The 24,258-nt window shown below is 40.3% G+C and overlaps 1 protein-coding gene across 3 annotated transcripts in view; it reads left to right on the forward strand.

Moving 5' to 3' along the window:
- ANTXR2 (ANTXR cell adhesion molecule 2) overlaps positions 1-24,258 on the forward strand; it is a 356,942-nt gene that overhangs the window by 263,434 nt on the left and 69,250 nt on the right. For all 3 annotated transcript variants that reach the window (XM_075352423.1, XM_075352424.1, XM_075352422.1), the window contains 3 exons: positions 2,685-2,774; positions 13,300-13,467; positions 20,073-20,153. In XM_075352423.1, coding sequence (XP_075208538.1) covers positions 2,685-2,774; positions 13,300-13,467; positions 20,073-20,153 — 339 coding nt within the window. The remainder of the gene's footprint in view (positions 1-2,684; positions 2,775-13,299; positions 13,468-20,072; positions 20,154-24,258) is intronic.

The raw sequence follows: 24,258 nt of genomic DNA on the forward strand, positions 1-24,258 counted from the left end.
ACATGCAGTAAAATGCAAAACTGCTTATTTTTACAAGAACAATCCAGCTATGTCTGTCTGATTATAACTCTTTAAGGCTTGTATGTCATTTATGATGTCTATGGCAGCCAGTGCTTAAAATTTCTGTTTGTAGATGTATGGGAAATTGTTATCTGTAAACATCTTGATTTCCAGAAATATTGTACATATTTGCTCATCAAAACTAAAAAATGTGAGTACACACAGTGCAGTGTACGACATTTATAAAGTAAAAACAAAAAAGTGAGCCAGAGTATGAGTTGGTATACATGCAGCTTGTAAGCTCATGTTCACACTGGCCATAGGACAAAGAAAAACCAAAGACAAAAATAATACGGACGTTTATCCTACTGTAACTGAATAAAAGCATAGTGCATATAAATAAACATAGGGTACTTAGTAAACACTGTTTTTGATCAAAAAAAGCATAAAGCCCACGACCGCGACAAGGTTTACCCAGTCAGGACAGTAACTACAATCTCTAATATTAATACCTTACCATGGGTCAAAATAGGCCTAAATGTGAATAAGGACTGAGAGTGATTGGGTCCCAAACATTTATAAAGTGTTTGAAACATGTTTTGCACCTTATTATTTACTTCTGAAGTATATAGAAAAGGTAAGTAAGAGGAGGTGTAAGATTTACTGAATTTATTAACTATTATGTTTACTAAAGCCCCCTTTACACACAACAATATCACTAGCGATCTCGTTAGCGATGTGACACGCCCAGATCGTTGTTGCGATTTGCCAAGATCGCTCACAGGTCGTTTTGTAGCGGTCACACGTACACATCTCACAAACGACGCTACATGTTTCAGCGATATATTGTTTGACCAAGCCGGTCGTGTGGATGTTGTTCGTCGTTGGCAGGGTGTCAAACGTAGCAATATGTCTGCTGTGTTCCAAACTACGAACAATATTTTGAAACTGAACGACGTGTCAACAATCAACGATTTTCACCCTATTTGAGATCGTTCAGAGTCGCACGTAGGTGTCAAACGCAACGACGTCGCTAACGATGACGGAAGTGCGTCATGAAAACCGTGACCCCGACGACATATCGTCAGATAAATCGTAGCATGTAAAGCGGCCTTAAGATGAGCTGAAGTAGGCCTGGGATTTATTAATTATTTTGACAGAGAAAAATTGTGCAACTTACAGTAAGCCAGCCATAAGAAAACATGCATAATCTCTTCATGATATACATTTTTCATAAAATGTGCACCACTGTGATATATTGAAGGCACTATAGAGTCTCAACATAATCCATGTAAAACAGCTTAAATCTTTCTTCTTCTTGACTCCGGCTTGTGATAGAATTCTACCTTTTGAGCTCCTACAAGCAGAAGTCAGGAAATCAGGTTGAATCTGCATCACATAGCATACACAAGAGATTATGATTGTGCACAGAGCACTGACTAATAGTATAATCAGGAAGTGTGAGTCATGGTAGTTTTTTAACGTTTTTAACTCTACAGTTTATAATTGTATAATCCCCGTTCCTAAGTCACTACTAGGGGAAGAAACAGAGTAACAAGGAGGGTGTATAGGGTAAACTAAATTTGTGTTAAGTGACAGCTCACTCGGTCAATCTGATAATGGGAGGTTCTAGGCTTCCTCAGATGTTCCCTGTTGTCTGTGAGTGCCCAGCTACTTAGTTGAACAGTTAATTCCAGAACACTGCCAGTCATTGCATTCTGTTGGTGTTTTTTGGCCTAGTTTATCTGAGCTCTGTGTTCTGATCTACTGCTGAGAGATCTTTGACCACTTCTGACCTTCCATTTGTCTTGTCCCTTTGCTCTCATCTGCTATCCTCCAGGTATTCTGAATCCAGGTTGGCTACTCCTCGGTATATCCTCTATATCCTTGACATGCAGTCCTGGTACATGACCCCAGAACGTTTTAACTATCCTGCCTCAAGACTTGTCCGTGTAGTGACTAGCATTACACTCATACTGGTTCATCAATAAGTAAATAAAAAAAAATATGGGTCTCAAAAAATGGCAACACAAACTCAATTGTGGTTTTTTTTTACAAAGTTCTGAATTTTGCAACGGTATGGTATTGCTGTAACCATACTGTCCTGGAAAATCACTTGCTGGTCATTTTTTATCACAAATTGAACATCGTAAAATCAAAACCCAAAAAACAATGGAGGAAATTAGTATTTTTTAATTTTATTGCAACTTTTTTTGAGTACATTAAATGTTAAAATGAATGGTGTTAATAAAAACTACAGCACATGCTGCAAAAATATAAGCCTTCAGATCGTTATTTTGACGAAAAACACTTAAGGGCCCCATAAGAAATGAAGCAAGCAATGGTCTAGCATGTGCACTGTCGTTTCATTCTAACAGGGATAAAAGTGTTCCATTCTGGCAATTGGTGAAGGTCCCATTGTGCAGTCCCCGCCAATGGATGTTTTCACCTTTCCTTTGGATATCTTGTTTTCAGCTGTCACCCTCTTTAAAATCAGTAACAACATATCTAAAAACAAATCAATTGTACATACACAACTAAACAGACATACTGTAATTCCTAAAAATGAAATACTTTTTGTAATGTTAATATTTACAATAATGTAAATATATCTGTTTGAAAGATTTTATAGTCCTATATTTGTTACAGCAATTTATTAATACTTTTCACATTTATCTACGTAGGAGCCAGAAGAACTTCCTAATAAGAAATGGCCTACAGTTGATGCTAGTTACTATGGGGGTCGTGGAGTTGGTGGCATTAAGAGGATGGAGGTCTGTAGTCCACTGTATTACAAGTTAACATCAATATATTTTTGAAGAGATTGTTTTTAATATTGCACTGCTCAATGCTGTTAAACCATTTGAATGTCATTAATAATTACTGACTCACTGCCGTTTGTCATTACTGAATAAATGATGGGATCAGGTCTGATCATCCGTCATGTGCAACGAAAGATACGTTTGAGCCCGCATAAAAGGCAGGGATACGAGCTTTGACATAAATATACGTCAAAGGTCATGAATGGGTTAATGTACAAATCACTGGCAACAAAAGTGAGTACTCTCAAAAAAGAAAATAGCCAAATTGTGCCAAAATTGTCAATATTTTGTGTGGTCACTGTTATTTTCAAACACTGCCTTAACTCTCTTGGGCACAGAGTTCACTAAATCTTCATAAGAGCCACTGGAATCCACTTCAACTCCTTCATGATGCGATCACAGAGCTGGTGGATGTTAGAGACCTTTGCGCTCCTCCACCGACCATTTGAGGAGGCCCCATAGATGCTCAATAGGGTTTATGTCTGGAGACAGGGAAGAGTTCTGCCCAGCGCAAGAAGGAGAGATACGTCAGTAAATTTCCAGGTGCTTTATTCTGCTTGGTTTCCAATAAAAACGGTCATATAAACATATGAACAGTTAAGACATAGTCCTCCATGGATAATGACACAACAGCGACGCGTTTCGGCTACAGGAGTGTAGCCTTTGTCAAGTGGCTTTACTATGTGAACTGAGTCCTCTTTATACCCATACATGGAAAAGTTCTCCAAACAAACAGGTGTAGATTCTTGCTGAAATCCTCAGAATTAACCCATGATCCACTGGCTCAAGATGTATCACAGCACATTACAGGTACATGGGTTCAAATACAATATAAAAAACAAAAGATAGACACATTATATAACAGTTCTCTCATATCAAAAGACACTGCTTGAGAGTTACATCATAATATTCATATAATAAAAGTTACATGAAAAATACATGAATATATAACAATCAGAGTGATATGAATCATTACCAAAGAGAGTGTGTCACAATACAGATGCATTGTTATAATTGCCCTGTTCCTTACAATTGATGGAATAGCATATGTAGTAAATATTCCATACCCAAATACAATTGAATCCAGAGAGAAAAAAAAAAAAAGGGGAAAATTTTAATGGGTTTATAAACCTTTTCTATGTCTCCAGAGCTGAAACTACTATTGTATAACAGTTCTCTCGTATCAACAGACACTGCTTGAATGCTACATTATAGTATTCCCATGATAAAAATTACCTGAAAGATATATACAAATGTATAACAATCAGAGTGATGTGAACTATTACCAAAGAGAGTGTGTCACAATATAGATGCATTGTCATAGTTGCCCTGTTCATAGATATGATAGAATAACATATATAATAGATATTCCATACCCAACGGTCAATGCACAAGTAAAAGTACAAGTACAAAAAAAAATAAAATAATTTACGAAAAAATACCTATGTGGCTGTTCTTTAAGTCCCACCAAACTGCAAATCCACTGAATTCAACTAACAATAGTATTGACAAATCTCCGCTATAGAGGGAGGAAAAAAGGGGGGGGGAAAGGGGAGAGGGAGGGGAAAAGGGGAAGGGGAAGTGTGTGTATATTTCTCTGTTCTTTTATTATATATCATGTATAATTATAATTCTTTATTTTATTTCCATATATATTATCATTTATTTAATCAATTATATATGTATTACACCCTACGGAGGCATGTCAATCAATTGTATTGCAATATCAGATCTTTGCGTATATTCAAACCATTTGGCTGCCTAGTTCCTAATTTAAAGATCCAAAAAGACTCACGATTTAAGATTTTACGTCTATAACATCCCCCTCTGATAGGTTTCTGAACCCTTTCTATGCCACAAAAACTGAAACTACTGTCATGGAGACATGCTTGACAAGTCAAGCACCTTTATCATCAGTTTCTTTAGTAAAGCAGTAGTCGTCTTGGAGGTGTGTTTGGAGTCTTTGTCATTTTGAAATACTGCCCTGTGGACCAGTTTCCAAAGGGAGGAGATCATGCTCTGTATTAGTATGTCATAGTACATGTTGACATTCATGGGTCTTTCAATGAACTGTAGCTCCGCACAACCTTCAGCACTCATGCAGCCTCAAACCATGTCACTCCCACCACCATGATTGACTGTAGGCACAACACACTTGTCTTAGTATTCCTCATCTGGTTGCCACCATATACGCTTGACATCATTTGAACCAAATACATTTATATTAGTCTATCAAACCACAAGACATGGTTTCCGTAATCCATGTCTTTAGTCTGCTTGTCTTTAGCAAACTGTTTTTGGGCTTCCTTATACATCATCTTTAGAAGAGGCTTCCTTCTGGGATGACAGCAATGCAGACCAATTTGATACAATGTATGGTCTGAACAATGGCAAGCTGACCCTCCACCCCTTTAATCCATGCAGCAATGCTGGCATCATAGGTACATCTATTTTGAAAAGACATCCTTTGAATATGATGCTGAGCATGTGCACTCATCATCTTTGGTTCACCATAGCAAGGCCTGTTCTGAGTGGAACCTGTCTTGTTAAACTGCTGCATATTCTTGGCCCCTGTTCTGCAGCTCAGTTTCATGGTATTGGCAATCTTCTTGTAGCGTAAGCCATCTTTATGTAAAGCAACAATTCTTTTTTTTAGATCCTCAGAGAATTCATTACCATGAGATGCCATATTGAACTTTCACTGACCAGTATTAAGCCTGCTTTACATGTTGCAATTTCGCATACGATATCGTATACGATTTGCAACGCCCCCATCGTATGTGTGGCACGTTCAATTTGTTGAACGTGCCACACAAACGATTAACCCCCGTCACACGTACTCACCCGTCCATACGACCTTGATGTGGGCGGTGAACGTCCACTTCCTGGAGTGGGAGGGACGTTCGGCGTCACATCGACGTTACGCAGCAGCCGGCCAATAGAAGCGGAGGGGCGGAGCTGAGCGGGACGTAAACATCATGCCCACCTCCTTCATTCCGCATTGTGGGCCGGGAGCCGCAGGACGCTGGTAAGATCTGTTCATCGTTCCCGGGGTGTCACACACTGCAATGTGTGCTACCCCGGGTATGATGAACAATCTGACGTGCAATTCTAGAGAAAGGTACGATGTGTATGCGATGAACGTTTTACCGTTCAATCGCACGTACCTGTCACACACTGCAATGTACTTACAATGCCGGATGTGCGTGTAAAGCAGGCTTTAGAGAATGTGTGAGAGATAACACCAAATTTAACACACCTGCTCCCCATTCACACCTGAGATTTTGTAACACTAATGAGTCAGATGACACCTGGGAGGGAAATTAGATATTTCATAGATATTGGGCACAATTTATCCACTTTCCCTTAGGGGTGTACTGACTTTTGTTGCCGGGGTTTAGACATTGAGGTTATTTTCACACACTTATTTGCTGCTTTTTTTCTGCAGCAAATTCTGCTCTCTTGACACTAAAACGTTTTTTGCTATGTTTTTCTTGTTTCATTTGTCTATAGAAGATGTTTAAATAAAGTTAGTTTCATTCACCACAAAGCAGCAAAAACGCAGCAAAAAGCGCAGGTGCCTTTGTGCACTCTCATTGCTTTCAATGGTGAAAAAAGAAGCAAAAACAAAAAAAGACATATTGCTTCTTTCAAAAAGGCAGCAGTTTCCTTCAAGTCAGAATAAAAAAATAAATATGTTGGTGCATGAGATTTCTGGAATCTGGATTTGCATAAAACCAATGAAAAAAAAATGCAAAAAAAAAAAACGCAACATGTGAACATAAAATAGCCTAATGACTACTAATTGTATTAAAGTGTCATATCTTCAATGTTGTCCCATGAAAACTCTGATGGGTGTACTTAATTTTTGTGGTTTACTGTGTATAGATCTATAGATAGATAGATAATTGATGGTAGATAGATAGATAGATAGATAGATAGATAGATAGATAGAGGGATAGATAGAGGGATAAATAGATAGAGGGATAAGATAGATAGATAGATAATAGATAGATACCGTGTTTTTCCAAAAATAAGACACTGTCTTATATTTTTTTTGCCCCCCAAAAAAGCACTAGGGCTTATTTTTGGAGGAGGTCTTATTCTTGGAGAAACACTTTTGGGGGTAAGTTTATCCCCCAAAAAAAGCAGACCCCCCCCACTTTCCAGGAGACTCATACTCACCAGACCAGGACGTCTGCGTGGTTCTCAGGTCCTCCTGTGATCTCCGGTCGGTGCTGCACACCATCCTACCCTGCTGCTAGGTGACACACACAGCAGATCACACACACACACACACACACAGCAGATCACACACACAGCAGATCACACACACAGCAGATCGCAGATATACACAGCAGATCACACACATCAGATCGCAGGCACACACAGCCGATCACAGATACACACAGCCGATCGCAGGCACACACACACAGCAGATCAAACACACACAGCAGATCACACACACACAGCAGATCACACACACACAGCAGATCACACACACAGCAGATCGCAGATATACACAGCAGATCACACACTGCAGATCGCAGGCACACACAGCCAATCGCAGGCACACACAGCCGATCACAGATACACACATCCGATCGCAGGCACACACAGCCGATCACAGATACACACATCCGATCACAGGCACACACAGCCGATCACAGATACACACATCCGATCACAGGCACACACAGACGATCACAGATACACACATCCGATCACAGGCACACACAGACGATCACAGATACACACATCCGATCACAGGCACACACAGCCGATCACAGATACACACATCCGATCACAGGCACACACAGACGATCACAGATACACACAGCTGAACACAGACACACACAGCCGATCACAGAAAAACAAAGCCGATCGCAGACACACACACAGCCGATTGCAGACACACACAACAGATCACACACACACACACACACACTCACATCACATCCAGCACTTACGGCCGCAGGGAATGAGAGCAAGTCACGTGTCCGGCCGCAGGTCCTGTTCGTTGCGCTCCACTGCACTGCATCTCAGGATTCTGCCGGCGAGAAGAGATCGGTGTCGCTAGATGAGGTGAGTGTGTATGTGATCCGATGTGTGTGCGATCTGATGTTTGTGTGTGCGATCCGATGTTTGTGGGTGTGATTTGATGTTTGTGTGTGCGATCTGATTATGTGTGCGATCTGACTGTGTGTGCGATCTGATGTTTGTGTGTGAGATCTGGTGTCTGTGTGAGATCTGATTGTGTGTGTGTGTGTGTGTGCATGTGTGAGATCTGATTGTGTGTGTGTGAGATCTGATGTGTGAGGGTGTGCGATAGCTACAGGTCCTGCTGCTCAGTGTCGGGTGAGTGTAATTGCTGGATACCGCTGTCTATAATGAAGTGTCCAGCAGTATCTCTATCTTTTTTAGCTGCACGGACACTTCATTATTGATCCGCGACTAGGGCTTATTTTCGGGGGAGGGCTTATATTTAAGCCTTTCTCCGAAAATGCTGAAAATCCCTGCTATGGCTTATTTTTGGGGGAGGTCTTATTTTTGGAAAAACATGGTAATAGATAGATAGATGGATAGATAGATAAGAGATAGTGAGTGAGATGAATACATAGCTAGATGATAGTTAGATATATAGCAGATAGATAGATAGATAGCTAGATAGATAGATAGATAGATGTATTAAATAGAACAGCTGCTGTAATAAAATAATTTATTTGCAAAACAGAACCGGCAATAAATAATTAGATCATCAAACTTAAAGAATAGAGTTTATGAAAGCTCGGTGTATGCTAAAGTTGTATTTTGTGACCTATAAAGAAAACTGCCAAAATATTTAAGAATTAATAAACTTTATTAGAACAAATGATTAAAACACTATCCATATTGTATTAACATTCCCCATAGTGGGCCAGAAGACCATTGTACAGAGAATGAATCAAAATATTTAACAATGTATCTCATGTCATAATACACTGACTAAATACATAAGATATATCACACTTTACCCATCAGAAAAAGTGCAGAAAACTTAACTTTGACTTAATGTAGCAGAATAACTGTGCAATAAATGTGATGCTATAAATAGCAAAGTATAGATAACAAGGTTATATAAAGTATACCGTATTTTTTGCTTTATAAGACGCACCTGATTATAAGACGCACCCCCAAATTTGGTGAAGGAAAAGATAATTTTTTTTTTAATGTTAAATGGGGTCCGTCTTATAATGCCAGTGTCCATCTAACAAATCATATAGGGTATATGTCCCTCATAGCCCCCCCATCCTAAAATTAGCCCCCTTAATCTGGATATGGCCCCCTTATATTTAATATAGCATCCTTGTGCTGGTACACATCCCCCAGTGATGCCACATGTCCCCCTTGATGGCACACCTCCCCTAATGCTGGCACACGTCCCCTATTGCTGGCACATGTCTCCTATTGATGGAACACGTCCCCTATTTATGGCACACGTCCCCCTGTGCTGGAACACGTCCCCTATTGCTGGCACATATCCCCTACAGCTGGCACAGGTCTCCTATAGATGGCACATGTCTCCTACAGCTGGCACAGATCTCCTATCGATGGCACACGTCCCCCTGTGCTGCCCATGGCCCCCTATCGATGGCACATGTCCCCCTGTGCTGCCCATAGCCCCCTATGAATGGCACACCTCCCCCTGTTTTTGATATGACCCTCTATGGATGGCACACCTCCCCCTGTGTTAGATATGGCTCCCTATGGATGGCACACCTCCCCCTGTGTTAGATATGGACCCCTATGGATGGCTCACCTCCCTCTGTGTTAGATATGGTCTCCTATGGATGGCACACCTCCCCCTGTGTTAGATATGGCCCCCTATGGATGGCACACCTCCCCCTGTGTTAGATACGGCCCCCTATGGATGGCACACCTCCCCCTGTGTTAGATATGGCCCCCTATGGATGGCACAACTCCCCCTGTGTTAGATATGGCTCCCATGCGCTGCCCATAGTAAAAGAAAACACTCTTTCCTTACCTTCTCCAGTGCTGTCCTCCCTCGTGTCTCCCTCCGTACTGCTGAGCTCCTGCATTTCCTGGTTCTCGGTGTCGGTCATGCGATCAGCACAGCAGAGTGATATCATCTCTGTGTGCCTGATCACAGCGGCAGCAGGAAGACACCGGGAGATCAGCGCTGGAGGAGGTTAATAAAGAGTTTTTAATTTTACAATGGGCAGCAGCATGAGGGCCATATCTAACACAGGGGGGGCATGTGCCATCAAAGGGGGGCGCAAGCAGATATACTATGCGTCGCTGCCCCAGCCCATCACCGCGGTGCAGTTTCAGCACCATGGTGATGGACAGCGGCAGTGCATATTATATGAGCGGGAGCAGGAGATCTAACGCTGCCTCTTGCAGCTTTCACCAGCCCCCAGCAGCACTCCAGAGATGCCCCCACCTCCCCTGGACTCTGTAATATATATATATATATATATATATATATATATATATATACACACCCCCGTATATTCGGATTATAAGATGCACCCCCTACTTTCCCCCAAAATTTGGGGGAACAAAAGTGCGTCTTATAAAGCGAAAAATACGGTATATGTATTAAAGAGCCTGACTAATACTGACCATCATCATAGCAATGCAACCAATATAAGTGCAGTGTTGCTGCGCAGTCTATTATAATGGCTCGATATCTATGCCTCAAGTTATATGCAGCCTAAGGATCAAAGTATATGTCGATCAAAGTACAGGGTGGGCCATAAGTATGGATACACCCTGATAAAATAGAAGTGGTTGCTGATATCACCTTACCGTTTGTGCCGTATTATTACATGGGATGGGACAAATATTTGAGGCCAGGTGACCCCCATGGCGGCCATCTGCAAAGCATTTTTAATTAAACTTTAATTTTTTCAATGGGAAGGGGGTCATGTGACACATCAAACACGTAGCGAATTGCACAAAAAAACAATGGTGTGCTCATTTTGAATGTATCTTTATTCATTATCGAGTTATTGACACTTTTGTGACATGGAACAACAACAGTAACCCACTAAAGGATGTGCTCAAAGGGCTGTCCATTGTGCTGAATTGTCAACACGATTCTCTTCTGCCACTCTTGACACACCGAGAACAATACCACACATGTATGATCCAGGATGTGGGGCACCTGAAACATCGGATACAGGAGGCCTGTGCTAGCATTTCTTCTACAGTATTGCTCTCGATGAGTCAAACGGTAAACAGTTCTATTAAGAAAACAATGGATCTGTTACAAAGGCAACCACAGCGGATGGCTACATAGCTATCAGTTTACGGATCCATTGTCCATAGACTGCCATGTTCGGTAGAAATCAGTTTCCCAACGGATCCATTCTATGGGATCACTAAAGGAGATGTGAACTTAGCCTTATCTATACTTTGTTATTTATAACATTGTAACAATATAACATTTATGGGGATATTCAGATATAGAGGAGTTATATAATCATATAAAGTTGCATTTTATTGTAGTAAAGCTGGTATCAGAATAAAATAGTAATGTATGTTGCATTGTTCTCTGACTTTATTCAAATTCTGCTTTCACATTTTTCAGAGCAATGAGACTCTTAAACAACTCTAAAATTAGAACGGTTCTCTTCTAAGTAACCACCATACTTGAAATATTTGATTATATTAGAATACTGTGGAACATGCACTAATTACATCATTTCCTCATAATGAAAACAGAATGGTTCTCTGTATCTTCCATTTGATCTTGACATCACATGATCATATAGTACAGTGGTTATCTGTAGCTTATGTGAAGAGCTTTGTTTGAGTGTTATGGAGAAAGTTGCAACAGTGGCATATGAAGGATGAAAATATAGAAATAAAAGACCCTTACTGTATAATAAAGCTAAAAAGTCATAGGAGCAGAATGCAGTCACTCCAAAAGTAGTTATGACCGTTTATTAGATAGGACTAGTGCCCTCGCTCATTGGCATATGGTAAAAGATCTTTAGAAATACTTTTTCTAAAGATCTCTTTATCTATGCTAGTGTATACAGGGACAGTTAGGCAGGGATTAACAATATGCACCCAGAACCGCTCGTAGTTCTCGGTGCATTTTGCACCTGACCGGTTCCCTTTAAAGTGATCATGAGTGCCCTCTCAACTTCCTGTTTTGGATAAATAATGGACATGCCTACAACTTTCTTGACACACAATTTTCTTGACAATATGTATATTGTCTTATTGGCTTATAACAAAAACATGGATTTTGCATTGCTTATCTCTTTGTGTGCTGTTTTTTGCATGCATTTTTCATATCACATTTCAGTTTCATATTTTCTGTTGCTTTATTGTTAACATCTGGCTTAGAGCAAAAAAAAACAAAAAAAAAAAACCTGTAAATAATGCTCTGTTTTTCAAATTTATTAGAATCACAGCTTAATTTTTCCCCAGGGAAGTTAGTGCTTTGGGGGAAAAGCATTTCAGCAACTGCAGGTGCAAACATAAAAACATACCCTTTATTCCAAAATTCAAAACATGAATAAAACAAGGAAAACATAGAACAGACAGGCTATGCATTTCATGCAAACGAGCCCTTTATCATGATAAGCATCTTGCCATGATTAAGGGCTCATTTGCATGAAACACGTAGACCTGTCCGTTCTATGCTGTCCTTGTTTTATCCATGTTTTTAATTTAGGAATAACGGTTTTGTTTTAATTTTTACACCTGCAGTTGCTGGAACATTTTTCTTCTGAATTCATGCTGAACTGACTGCCCGGACGCCGACCTGGAGTTCCTTGCTCCGCAGCCTAATTATCTTGCCTTGATGTGGACAGCTGGTTCATTTGTTCATTTTTTCCTTTGAGTTTAAAACTTGGTCCAATATACAAACAAAAAGTACCAAAAAATTGTATTATTACCCTTTTTAAGGGTCTAACTATAACATTCACATGTCACCAACTACCTAAAAGAAAATTGGGAAGGTCTAGAAATCAAGCGAGGAAAGATGAGGAAAGGAACGGGGGAAGGAAAAAAGGGAAGAGGGGGGAGTCTTGGAGAAAAAGGGTTAGGGATCAAAATAAGAGAACATCATCTGAGTCAAAGAATCACTATAATCAAAACATTTGGAAAAACGTTGATAATCCATGCTGCAATCAACATTTTCCTTATTCCACCATATTTTGAATATGTGTGATATTGTTCCAAATAGTCAAAATAATGCTTCTCTTAAAAATTGCCTCAATTTTATTTTAAATATTGGATAATGCTCTAAAATAATAGGTAATGTGATCTTTGACTTTAAAAGCATACGCGATAAAAGTAGTCTAAATTAAAGCCTGAAACTGATGAGCTGCAGAGAGTGGATTGCTATGACGTATCTCAGTCAGGTAATGCTAGATCTGTCAGTATCACTACCAGGTTTGAGAACTTTGATGAAAAATATTACAATTCCATATATTTTTCTTTTTTTTTTTTAAAGGTGCGCTGGGGAGATAAAGGTTCTACTGAGGAAGGTGCTAGGTTAGAAAAAGCGAAAAATGCTGTTGTTACGATGCCAGAGGAAGAGGAAATGGACATTCCATCGAAACCAGTAAAGCCGAAAAATACCTCACCTGCATCTCAGACAAAATGGTACACTCCAATTAAGGTAAGTTTTAAAACACTAAGCAATAATATATACATATATACTGTATATATACTATATATATATATATATATATATACAGAGCCCTGCAAAAGTATTCGGCCCACTTGAATTTTTCAACCTTTTCCCACATTTCAGGCTTCAGACATGAAAATAAAAAAAAATTACATTTTATGGTGAAGAATCAACAACAAGTGCTTATTTTAAGCTTTTATAAAAAATGAATAACTGAAAATTGGGGCATGCAATATTATTCGGCCCCTTTAAGTTAATACTTTGTAGCGCCACCTTTTGCTGCGATTACAGCTGCAAGTCGTTTGGGGTATGTGTCTATCAGTTTTGCACATCAAGAAACTGAAATTCTTGCCCATTCTTCCTTTGCAAACGGCTGGAGCTGAGTGAGGTTGGATGGAGAGCGTTTGTGATCAGCAGTTTTCACCTCTTTTCACAGATTCTCAATTGGATTCAGGTCTGGACTTTGACTTGTCCATTCTAACACCTGGATAAGTTTATTTATGAACCTTTCCATTGTAGATTTTGCTTTATGTTTGGGATCATTGACTTGTTGAAAGACAAATCTTCGTCCCAGTCTCTGGTCTTTTGCAGACTCCAACAGGTTTTCTTCAAGAATGGTCCTGTATTTGGCTCCATCCATTTTCCCATCAATTTTAACAATCTTCCCTGTCCCTGCTGAAAAAAAGCAGGCCCAAACCATGATGCTGCCACCACCATGTTTTTGACAGTGGGGATGGTGTGTTCAGGGTGATGAGCTATGTTGCTTTTACGCCAAACATATCGTTTGACATTGTGCCCAAAAAGTTAAATTTTGGTTTCATCTGACCAGAGCACCTTCTTCCACATGTTTGGTGTGTCTCTCAGGTGGCTTGTGGCAAACTTTAAACAACACTTTTTATGGATATCTTTGTGAAAAGGCTTTCTCTTTGACACTTTTCCATAAAGGCCAGATTTGTGCAGTGTACGACTGATTGTTATCCTATGGATAGACTCTCCCACCTCAGCTGTAGATCTCTGCAGTTCATCCAGAGTGATCATGGACCTCTTAGCTGCATCTCTGATCAGTTTTCTCCTTATATTAGATGACATTTTTGAGGGACGGTCGGGTCTTAGTAGATTTGCAGTGGTATGATACTTCTTCCATTTCAATAAGATCGCTTGCACAGTGCTTCTTGGCATGTTTAAAGTTGTGGAAATCTTTTTGTAACCAAATCCAGCTTTTAACTTCTCCACAACAGTATCACGGACCTGCCTGTTGTGTTCTTTGAATTTCATGATGCTCTCTGTGCTTTAAACAGTACACTGAGACTATCACAGAGCAGGTGCATTTATACGGAGACTTGATTATACACAGGTGGCTGATATTTATCATCATCAGTTATTTAGGACAACATTGGATCATTCAGAGATCCTCAATGAACTTCTTGAGTGAGTTTGCTGCACTAAAAGTAAAGGGGATGAATAATATTGCACGCCTCAATTTTCAGTTTATTATTTTTTATAGAAGTTTAAAATAAGCAATAAATTTTGTTCAACTTCACAATTGTGTCCCACTTGTTGTTGATTCTTCACCATAACATTAACATTTTTTATCTTTATGTTTGAAGCCTGAAATGCGGGAAAAGGTTAAAAATTCAAGGGGGCCAAATACTTTCGCAAGGCACTGTATATATGAACATTGGCATTGGAATTTACCATACCATATAAGCGTCACTTGAGTTGTCAGCTTAGAATATATTCTTGTGAAAGTTTTCACCTAACTTTTGCGCTATTTATCATTTTTTTTATAACACAAGTAAATTCCTATATTTATACATTGATTACTAATCATACAGTTAGGTCCAGAAATATTTGGACAGTGACACAAGTTTTGTTATTTTAGCTGTTTACAAAAACATGTTCAGAAATACAATTATATATATAATATGGGCTGAAAGTGCACACTCCCAGCTGCAATATGAGAGTTTTCACATCCAAATCGGAGAAAGGGTATAGGAATCATAGCTCTGTAATGCATAGCCTCCTCTTTTTCAAGGGACCAAAAGTAATTGGACAAGGAAATCTAAGGGCTGCAATTAACTCTGAAGGCATCTCCCTCGTTAACCTGTAATCAATGAAGTAGTTAAAAGGTCTGAGGTTGATTACAGGTGTGTGGTTTTGCATTTGGAAGCTGTTGCTGTGACCAGACAACATGCGGTCTAAGGAACTCTCAATTGAGGTGAAGCAGAACATCCTGAGGCTGAAAAAAAAGAACAAATCCATCAGAGAGATAGCAGACATGCTTGGAGTAGCAAAATCAACAGTCGGGTACATTCTGAGAAAAAAGGAATTGACTGGTGAGCTTGGGAACTCAAAAAGGCCTGGGCTTCCATGGATGACAACAGTGGTGGATGATCGCCGCATACTTTCTTTGGTGAAGAAGAACCCGTTCACAACATCAACTGAAGTCCAGAACACTCTCAGTGAAGTAGGTGTATCTGTCTCTAAGTCAACAGTAAAGAGAAGACTTCATGAAAGTAAATACAAAGGGTTCACATCTAGATGCAAACCATTCATCAATTCCAAAAATAGACAGGCCAGAGTTAAATTTGCTGAAAAACACCTCATAAAGCCAGCTCAGTTCTGGAAAAGTATTCTATGGACAGATGAGACAAAGATCAACCTGTACCAGAATGATGGGAAGAAAAAAGTTTGGAGAAGAAAGGGAACGGCACATTATCCAAGGCACACCACATCCTCTGTAAAACATGGTGGAGGCAACGTGATGGCATGGGCATGCATGGCTTTCAATGGCACTGGGTCACTTGTGTTTATTGATGACATAACAGCAGACAAGAGTAGCCGGATGAATTCTGAAGTGTACCGGGATATACTTTCAGCCCAGATTTAGCCAAATGCCGCAAAGTTGATCGGACGGCGCTTCATAGTACAGATGGACAATGACCCCAAGCATACAGTCAAAGCTACTCAGGAGTTCATGAGTGCAAAAAAGTGGAACATTCTGCAATGGCCAAGTCAATCACCAGATCCTAACCCAATTGAGCATGCATTTCACTTGCTCAAATCCGGACTTAAGACGGAAAGACCCACAAACAAGCAAGACCTGAAGGCTGCGGCTGTAAAGGCCTGGCAAAGCATTAAGAAGGAGGAAACCCAGCATTTGGTGATGTCCATGGGTTCCAGACTTAAGGCAGTGATTGCCTCCAAAGGATTCGCAACAAAATATTGAAAATAAAAATATTTTGTTTGGGTTTGGTTTATTTGTCCAATTACTTTTGACCTCCTAAAATGTGGAGTGTTTGTAAAGAAATGTGTACAATTCCTACAATTTCTATCAGATATTTTTGTTCAAACCTTCAAATTAAACGTTACAATCTGCACTTGAATTCTGTTGTAGAGATTTCATTTCAAATCTAATGTGGTGGCATGCAGAGCCCAACTCGCGAAAATTGTGTCACTGTCCAAATATTTCTGGACCTAACTGTATGTGGCCTGATTGTAAACAACACTGTTATGCTGGGTTCACACATAGCGACGCAGCAGCGGCAACGACGGGCGACCTGACCTTATCAGGATCGCTGCTGCGTCGTTACATGGTCGCTGGTGAGCTGTCAAACAGGCAGATCTCACCAGCGACCAGTAACCAGCCCCCAGCCAGCAGCGACGCGTGGAAGCGTAACTAAGGTAAATATTGGGTAACCAAGGAAAGCACTTCTCTTGGTTAACCAATATTTACCTTACTAATTCTCGCACCTCTACCATTAATATATATTTTTAACATTTTTGCACAGCACTTTTTGCACTTTCTTCTTAAATGTATATTATATGGTAATATGTAAGGTTCTGTATATGCACTGATATTTTGGATTTGTTTCCGCTGCCACAATCTGGTAAATCCCCTGCCTTTTATCACCACTGTTTTGGTGTTATATGTTTTGTAATTGATTTATTCAATAAAATAATTTTATACTATACTTATTTTTTGGTCACTTTTTCTCTCCACAGATTATACTGTGCCTATACTTGGTGGAGGGATTATTAGGTCTTGCATGATATCATTGTGACTTTTTGCAGAGTTTTTGATTATATATTACCATATATTGTACTGGAAAATAGCAAAAAAATTCCAAGTGTGAAAAAAGTGTGACTGCCTGATTGTCTTTGGGATATTTTATTCACAGTATTACTTACAGCAAAGATGGGCTGCAGTGTGTACATCACCCAAGCCAAAAACTAATAGTCTACTAGGGACCTACAAGCATGAGCTTTTCGTGATGAGGGTTGTAGGCTTCCGTATTATGGCCATAAAAAACAACTAAAACTTCATATTTTTTTGTGCAGGATACAGCCAGGCCCCTTTCTGTTAGGCCTTGCATTTTTGAGTTTCTGTCACTGCATGGTCCACAGGTGGAGTACAGCTTGGCAGCCCGCCTGATCTAATTGTATGGGCGTCACCTAATAGGCTGCGGGTTTGTGACTGTGTATCTGCATCTGTGAACAGCGCTCTATGCAAGCCATCAGTGTGCAGTTTTGTCATCCAGCAATCGCCCACTTCATTCCATGGAAGTGTGTGTGTGATTTGCTCCTCCTGCACCTGTGATGCCTTCACTTAGTGGGGGTTTAGCTGTATCCTGGTAGAGTATTAGTTTTTGGCCTGGGCGATGTACACACTGCAGCCCATCTTTGCGGTAAGTAATACTTAATTTTTGTAGGATATTTATTCCTCTTTTTGTTGCTATTTGGATATTTTATTAACAGTGGTCACTACATGGTAAAACCGATGTGTCGGCACGATGCCTCAGGTTAATATGAGTTTGTAGACACCAAACATGTATAGGTTTATTTTTATCTAAGGGGTTAAAAAAAAATTCACAAGTTTGTACAAAAAAAGGCGCACTTTTTGCACCATTTTCCGCGATTTGTAGCATTCTCATTTTTCGGGATCTATGGCTCAGTGATCACTTAATATTTTTTGCGTCTTGAGCTGGCGTTTTTAATGGTACCATTTTTGTGCAGATGCAACATTTTGATCGCCTGTTATTGTATGTTCTGCAAAATATACGGCAACTAAAAAACGTAATTTTGGCATTTGGATTTTTTTTCCTGCTATGCCGTTTACTGATCAGCTTAATTGATTTTATATTTTGATAGATCAGGCATTTCTGAACGTGGCGATAACAAATATGTGTATATATTTTATCCCTTTCATTTTCAATGGGGCGAATGGGGGATGATTTGAAGGGGTTTTTTTTTTACTTTTTTATTTTACTTTACTATTCCCCCTAGGGGACTATAAGGATCAGCAGTCTGATCACTTGCTCCTTTCTCGAGGTCAGAGCAGCATTGCTCTGATCTGGAGAAAAGCAGATTTCCTCTCACACACGTCCCTCTGCTGACTGTGAGAGGAACCTGACACGATCCATGACGTACCCAGTACGTCATGTGTCGTGAAGAGTTTAAAAACTTTTGTAAGACCTAACTGGCAAAACCTGTTCCATTTGTGGATATTAGACTTCTTTTAATCTGACCACTATTGGAAACATGCTGAATGGAAATGGTGGTTATAAAAGGACATCACAGAGGAGTCCATCTTAATGTTCCACAATACTTCTGGTAAAATATGTGGAAAAATGAGATAAAAGTCAACTTTTAAGTGAAAAATGCACAATGCTACATTTGCAGGAAAAAAAACACATTTCACTAGCTCTAAACCTCATCCCAAATGTGAAGCTTGATGGTTATAGTCTGCTTTAGTGACTCAGGGCCTTTGTGGCTTTAGGGGTGCATCAAAATATTTTATAGGAGATAGTAAGGGCAGCAGTTTGTGAAACTTAAACTCAGCAGACTTGATGCAACAAGAATATGACCAAAAAAAAGAAAGTAAGTCAACTAAAGGATGGTTAATGGTGTAAACATATATCAATATTTTATGCTTTGGAATGGTCAAGTCAGAGGCCAAACTTGAAACCTAATGTAGTATAAGGCATCCCAGGAATACTGGTGACCAAAAACATTTCCATAGAATAATGGTTTCTCATCATTCCTTTATAACGATGATCAAATCTTTCTAGTGTAATTAGATTGTGATTGTCTATAATTATGAGTTTGTTAACAACCAGAACACATTTTATTGATAATGAGTGCACAAATCCAGGTAGGTCCAAAGGGTTCACTTACTTCTTTTTCTACTGTGTATAGCTAGTTCATTGCCAAAGAAGACACAATTGATGATTCACTACTAAAATTTAGGAGAGGCCTGGATGCCTTTCTTGAAAAATATATTACTTGTTATGTGCACTAGGTTCTGTGATTGGGCGTTGATCCAGAGAATTAGTCTGACTGCCGTATGTTGAGTCGGGAAGGAATTTTTTCCCCTAATCTGGCGCTTACTGTCTACCCCATGGGGTTTTTGCTTCCTCTGGATCAGCATTCTGTCTACCCCATGCGTTTTTTTTCTTTCCTCTGGATCAGCATGTTAGGTTAGGTAATGGGTTTAATTCGATGGACCTAAGTCTACCTTCAACCTTAAACACTTTGAAACTATCAAACCATTGCAATAAGTGGTCCAAACTAAACTTGACTGTTTCTTTAAGGGTCGACTTGATGCACTGTGGGCCTTGCTACGAAGACAGTATGACCGTGTGTCCTTGATGCGTCCTCAACAAGGAGATGAGGTAATATTTTTATATTATCAAACTAAAGCAGCTTGTTTTCTTTTTTTTCCAAAAATGGGCACTATTATCTCTGTTTATGACTCATTATCTCTTGTTTTCCAAAAAATATACACATAGAAGACTGGGAATAGCTAATGGAAATGCAAGTAGTATGTTTCCTTCAGTCACATAGCTTAAATTGCTCTTGGTGATTATTTAATTCCATTTATTCGTTACGCTTGTTTGTCTGACAGCTATTTCAGTCTCTGGCCAAGCATTCATATTTCTGCCAGGCACCTCTTGTGGTGGCTAATCTCATTTAAGGGTACATTTTTGTCAAATGTAGATGTTTGTTTCCCAGTTTATTAGCTGTCATTGGAGAGTCTGGAGACCCCATACCCATTAGACTTCAGACCCATGCACATAAGTTAACTGTTCCAGCTTAAATCAGCAAGTTATCCTGACTTTTCTGTATGGGGGCTTATAGTATTTTGATAGTTCCCTAGTGTGTGTTTGCGGCAGTATACTGTATGGATGTCATGAATTGCATATAAAATAAGAAACTTGCATCTAAATACAGACATATGTAGTACAAAATGCTGAAAGACTTTCTGTAAAAACTGTTCTTTTTCATTTTTTTTCCTGTCGAGCTAAAGCATGCTCTTTGTAGACTTTTCAGACTGTTCTACAAAAGTCGTGTAAGCAGCAGGGTGGTGGTGGCATTCTCAGAGTAGTGTAGACTTGAAAGGTAGGCTGTGGGATCTGTCATAATTTGGCAGAGAAAGGAAGAAAACGAACTGGCAACATTTCAAATACCTTGAGATACTGATAAGTAAGGATGGGTATGACTTCGGAGTGTCACTCGTTTGATGAGAGAAATAAACTTTTTCTAATAGAAAGTTCTATGCTAAGTCTTTTTTTACATTAATTATTGGATGATAAAAAGGACCAGTATTTCTTTATGATAACTTTTCCTTCATTTGTACACAATGGTGTGAAATGTTGTTAGGCGAAATAATTTCATAGGAAATATCTATATACACAGCCAACTTCTATTTATTTAGCACAATCATTAATGAACTCTAGTACTGTTGGAAGCTTCACTATCGTGTATCAAAGGCTTGACACATCCAGTTCCCCTCCACGTCCATGCGCTCTCCCTCTGCTGTCTGCTAGTTTTGAGTGTGGCCCAGTATTTGAGAAGGCCGCACACATTCAGAGTTAGAAATCAGGAGAAAGGGCTTTGATTGTGGTTCGAATTCCTGAGAGTCATAAATGTTTCAGCTGGCAAAGCGCAAGGTTATAGAAGCTGATACAGGTGCGAGCTAGCAGGTTGTCTCTGACATCTGTTCAGAGCAGAGGCGTGGGTCTTCACCAGCCTGCAGCGAGGCTGCTGGATTGTCAGCAGATGTAGTTAAGAGTGGCAGAACAGTTTTGGTCTCACACTTGCTGCCTGGGGGGTTTAAACACCAAAGGTAAAGAGGGGGTGGACACAGCTGCGCTCCCAAACTTGCCTGAGGCACAAATAAAGAGATCTAATATAGTTTGACTCTGTTGTGGAGAGGAGACTAGGACAGAAAGCCACTTCAGAGGCAACTTAACGCAACAACATCTGCCGCCAAGTTTCCAGGGAGTGACAGGGGACAGCAGGTACAGATCGAAGTCCCAACGTAAACAGCCTCCATTAAGCCATGAACTCTTTTGATGGGTTTCCATCAAACATGCCGGAGTCCGCAGCAGGAGTTGGTATTGTTTTCAAAGCAGTGTTTTGTTTTATGCACTAACAAGGTAATTTATAAATGATGCATTATCAGGAACTTTTGCTTATGTGAAAGTGATTGCGATAGAAAAAGAGTATGGAAAAGTAAGAAAGTAATTCAATACGCCTGTCATGATTCAAGTCTCTGTAGAGCCATTCTCCATTTGAGGTCACATTCACCTTCAGGTTATATTACTCCAATGAACTATTCATTGCCTAAATACTCATGCATCAATTGTGATAGATTCCTCAATTTAAGCACTGTTTTACATTTTAACATTGACCTGAACAAATTGCAAACAGTCAGATGATATTTTTCTAATAAGAAAAATGCAGATCTTGGTTCTAATTCAAACATTCAAGCATATATACAACCCAGAAACCATATTGGAACTTTACACACCTTGTTTTTGTAGTAAGCACTTTATTATATGCAACAATTTAATTATAACATTTCCTGATAGTTCTTGGTAAAAAATGATTGCATTTTCATAATCTGAAAGTTTTGAGTCTATTGGTAAATGCTCAAGCAATGCATATATGACATTGGAAATTTGCAGGAGGAGAGCACGGCTGCTCACAGGTAAATTTGTAGGGCCTGAAGGTACTGCTCACCCCTCAAGGGGAGCAGTACCTGTACTCTCACCCCTCAAGGGGAGCAGTACTTGTACGCTCACTCCTCAAGGGGAGCAATACCTGTACTCTCACCCCTCAAGGGGAGCAGTACCTGTACTCTCACCCCTCAAGAGGAGCAGTACTTGTACTCTCACCCTAAAGGGGGGCAATACCTGTACTCTTACCCCTCCAAGGGAGCAGTAAATTTGTAGGGCCTGCAGGTAAAGCTCACCCTTCAAGGGGAGCAGTACCTGTACTCTTACCCCTCAAGGGGAGCAGTACCTGTACTCTCACTCCTCAAGGGGAGCAGTACCTGTACTCTCACCGCTCAAGGGGAGCATTCCCTTAATCTCACTCAAGGGGAGCAGTACCTTTACTCTCGCAAGGGGAGAAGTACCTGTACTCTCACCCCTCAAGGGGAGCAATACCTGTACTCTCACCCCTCAAGGGGAGCAGTACCTGTACTCTCACCCCTCAAGAGGAGCAGTACCTGTACACTCACCTTAAAGGGGGGCAGTACCTGTACTCTCACCCCTCAAGAGGAGCAGTACCTGTACTCTCACCCTAAAGGGTGGCAGTACCTGTACTCTCACCCTTCAAGGGGAGCAATATCTGTACTCTCACCCCTCAAGGGGAGCAGTACCTGTACTCTCACCCCTCAAGGGAAGCAGAATCTGTACTCTCACTCCTCAAGGAGAGCAGTACCTTTACTCTTGCAAGGGGGGCAGTACCTGTACTCTCACCCCTCAAGGAGAGCAGTACCTGTACTCTCACCCCTCAAGGGGAGCAGTACCTGTACTCTCACCCCTCAAGGGAAGCAGAATCTGTACTCTCACCCCTTAAGGGGAGCAGTACCTTTACTCTTGCAAGGGGGGCAGTACCTGTACTCTCACCCCTCAAGGAGAGCAGTACCTGTACTCTCACCCCTCAAGGGGAGCAGTACCTGTACTCTCACCCCTCAAGGGAAGCAGAATCTGTACTTTCACCCCTTAAGGGGAGCAGTACCTGTACTCTCACCCCTCAAGGGGAGAAGGGGAGTAGTACGTGTATTCCCCTTCTTGTCCCCACTTGGATAAGACCCTATTTGCTCTCCTTGTCTTCCAGCTTTTTATATTGTAAATTTGTAACAACTTCTCATCTAAATTCCTCCATACGCATTAAAATTTAGCCATTCCTGCTGATTTTGGCAGGACTTGCTTACGATCTAATGTATATGAGGTTCTTGCAACTGTCAAATGAGAGAAGGATTAGGCTATTTTAATCTTAATGGCCAATGTTTGTTTTCCAGGAATATAACCTGCTGCCAGAGTGGTCAGGCAGCAGCTTTCTCCTCTCTCACCATTAAAAAAATATGAACACTTGGTTGAGAGTTGCACTTAATTGTATGGGGAGTCTAGAGAAATACAGTTTGTTATGTACATGTGTAATAGATAAAACATGCCATATATTGTCAGGTATATCTAATAAAACAGCTGTGCTGGGCAATGTTATCTACATTCCCTTATCTATCTTTACTATGAAGCTAATTTATTTTTAAACTCTTGAAAAAAAACCTTTATTTTTCTTGTCAATATGACTATAGGCCACTTTACATGCTGCGATCTCGCTAGCGAGCGTACCCGCCCTCGTCGGTTGTGCGTCACGGGCAATCGCTGCCCGTGGCGCACAACATCGCTCGGACCCATCACACTACTCACCTGCCTATTGACGTCGCTGTGACTGGCGAACCGCCTCCTTTCTAAGGGAGCAGTT

This window comes from Anomaloglossus baeobatrachus, chromosome 1, assembly GCF_048569485.1.
Source record: "Anomaloglossus baeobatrachus isolate aAnoBae1 chromosome 1, aAnoBae1.hap1, whole genome shotgun sequence".
Lineage (NCBI taxonomy): Eukaryota > Metazoa > Chordata > Amphibia > Anura > Aromobatidae > Anomaloglossus > Anomaloglossus baeobatrachus.